General features: G+C 46.0%; 1 protein-coding gene across 1 annotated transcript in view; it reads right to left on the bottom strand.

Annotated features, from left to right (window-relative positions):
* pkp4 (plakophilin 4) overlaps window positions 1-2,500 on the bottom strand; it is a gene marked incomplete at both ends in the record, with an annotated part of 51,492 nt that overhangs the window by 15,118 nt on the left and 33,874 nt on the right. Inside the window, one exon of the mRNA XM_080834916.1 lies at window positions 218-431. Coding sequence (XP_080691042.1) covers window positions 218-431 — 214 coding nt within the window. The remainder of the gene's footprint in view (window positions 1-217; window positions 432-2,500) is intronic.

The following is a 2,500-nucleotide window of genomic DNA, read 5'->3' as shown; positions in this document are numbered from 1 at the left end:
TCTCTCTCTCAGATGCACACACACACACGCACACACACACCCACACGCACAGACACACACACACACACACACACACACACACACACACACACACACACACGAGCCAACTAACAGATAGGGTGCACACAGAGACACACCCCAACCCAAATACGCACATTCATATACAAAGAGAGACATAGACTCACACAGACACACAAACACACAACTACACACACACCTGTGACCAGCTCTCTCACTTCCCCATCCGTGGTCTTCCTCAAGAGCCTCAGGAGTGCTGGGATCCCTCCGGCATTCCGGACGGACACTTTGTTGTCGTCAGTGGCCTTTCCGAACACGAGGTTCCGGAGTGCTCCGCAGGCGCTCCTCTGCACCTCCACCACCCGGTGATCCAGCAGGTCCACCAGCTGCTGCACACCGCCCTGGCGACACACCTGCAAACACACACACAGCCAATGAAGTGGGACCACGTCTCATACAAGCCAATAAGGGTTGAGCATCCCTCATGCCGGCCAATGCGGTGTTAGCATCTCTCATTCCAACCCATGAAGTGCGACAATCTTTCATCCCAGCCAATAAGGTGTCATGATCCCTTCTTTTAGCCAATGAGGTGTGACCATCTGTAATACTAGACATTGGGCACAATGTGGCCATATCCATCAAGTTTACCAAATTGCTGTGTTTTTTTAAGAACACATGGCCAATAACAAGTTAGCATTTCCAATGCCAGCTAATGGAATCAATTTCTAAACGGGGAGCCAGATACATGTTGATATATGTTATATATGATATATGATATATGTTCATTATATGTTTAATAGCATATCAGCATGTCTCAAATCCTGGCTAATGGGCTGAATCATAAAGGTGCCCCAGCTTGCCTTCCACAACACATACGTTGCTATGTAGATACCGCAGATGCCATGCGTACTTCCACAACACATACGTTGCTATGTAGATTACACAGATGCCATGCGTACGCCTTAGATAAAGGCATTTTCTATAGTGACATTTTCCACAGAAGTGCCTGATTGGGGTTCTTGGGTGTTCAGAGCCATCAGATTTCACTCATTAGTGCTTCCTTCTGCTTCAGCAGCTGTGCCAATTAGCAAATTCAGACAGCCGACAGGCACATTCTGGAGAGGGTTTTTGCTTTCAGAGGCCCCCATACAGGCCTGGACACTGACTGAAATGCCAGCCACTGGAGAAACATTTTCCACAGAATGTACAAACACACACCAACATGCACACTAAAGGATGCACACACACACACACACACACATCAACATGCACACATCAACATGCACACTAAAGGATGCACACACACACACACACACACACACACACACACACACACACACACACATCAACATGCACACATCAACATGCACACTAAAGGATGCACGCACACACACACACACACACACACACACACACATCAACGTGCACACATCAACATGCACACTAAAGGATGCACACACACACACACACACACGCACACTAAACGAATGCACACACACACCCACACACACACGCACACATCAACATGCACACATCAACATGCACACTAAAGGATGCACACACACACACACACACACACACACACACACACACACACACACACGGTCTGAAAACAAATGCCCAGTCACACCAACCACATACATTCTCTAGCATTGCAATCAGATAGGTAAGGGACAGATTTGTCCCCAAAAACGTGTGTGTGTGTGTGTGTATGTGTGTGTGTGTGTGTGTGTGTGACTCTCGGGTGACAGTGGCAAGGGCATAAGTAGAGTCCAACACCAGACGAACAGATGGAGAAAGTGATTGAAAACCACAGCTGTGCCGACGGCCTCACTAGAGTCTACCTGAAGGAGAAGGAGGAGGACCATGCTGCAGCTCGCCTCATCCAAACACTGTTTCAAACACCTGTTACTGTAACATGAAAACTCCCTCTCATCCTCTTGTTCACTCATCTCCCCATCCAAACACTGTTTCAAACACCTGTTACTGTAACATGAAAACTCCCTCTCATCCTCTTGTTCACTCATCTCCCCATCCAAACACTGTTTCAAACACCTGTTACTGTAACATGAAAACTCCCTCTCATCCTCTTGTTCACTCATCTCCCCTTTGGCTTGTTCTTTGTCTTGGCTCTAAAGAGGACCCTTCAAATGTTATTGTAAAAGGGCCCCAAATGTGATTGTATATGTTAATGCTAAAATGTTTCTAGGCCACAATGTCAATGAGTTGTAACCTGACCTGACATAATCACATCTGCCTGTTTTTGCAGTGATTTTCTTCCATATAAAATGACTTTCAGTGCTACAAAGTGCCTTTATTGCCCAAAATACTGAATTAAGAGCTCACACAGGATGTGTACATGTTATGGGGTATCTTATTCAAAGTAAAATAAGAACATTTCTTTAACCAAAATTGGGCTCGACTTTTTGTGAGACGCACTTAATCCTTCCATTGTCTCTAAACACAAACTCTTCCCCCGGTA

Source organism: Sprattus sprattus (assembly GCF_963457725.1).
Source record: "Sprattus sprattus genome assembly, chromosome: 3".
NCBI classification, from domain to species: Eukaryota; Metazoa; Chordata; class Actinopteri; order Clupeiformes; family Clupeidae; genus Sprattus; species Sprattus sprattus.
Note: the sequence above shows the minus strand (reverse complement) of the source record. Positions and strands in the feature narration are given on the sequence as shown.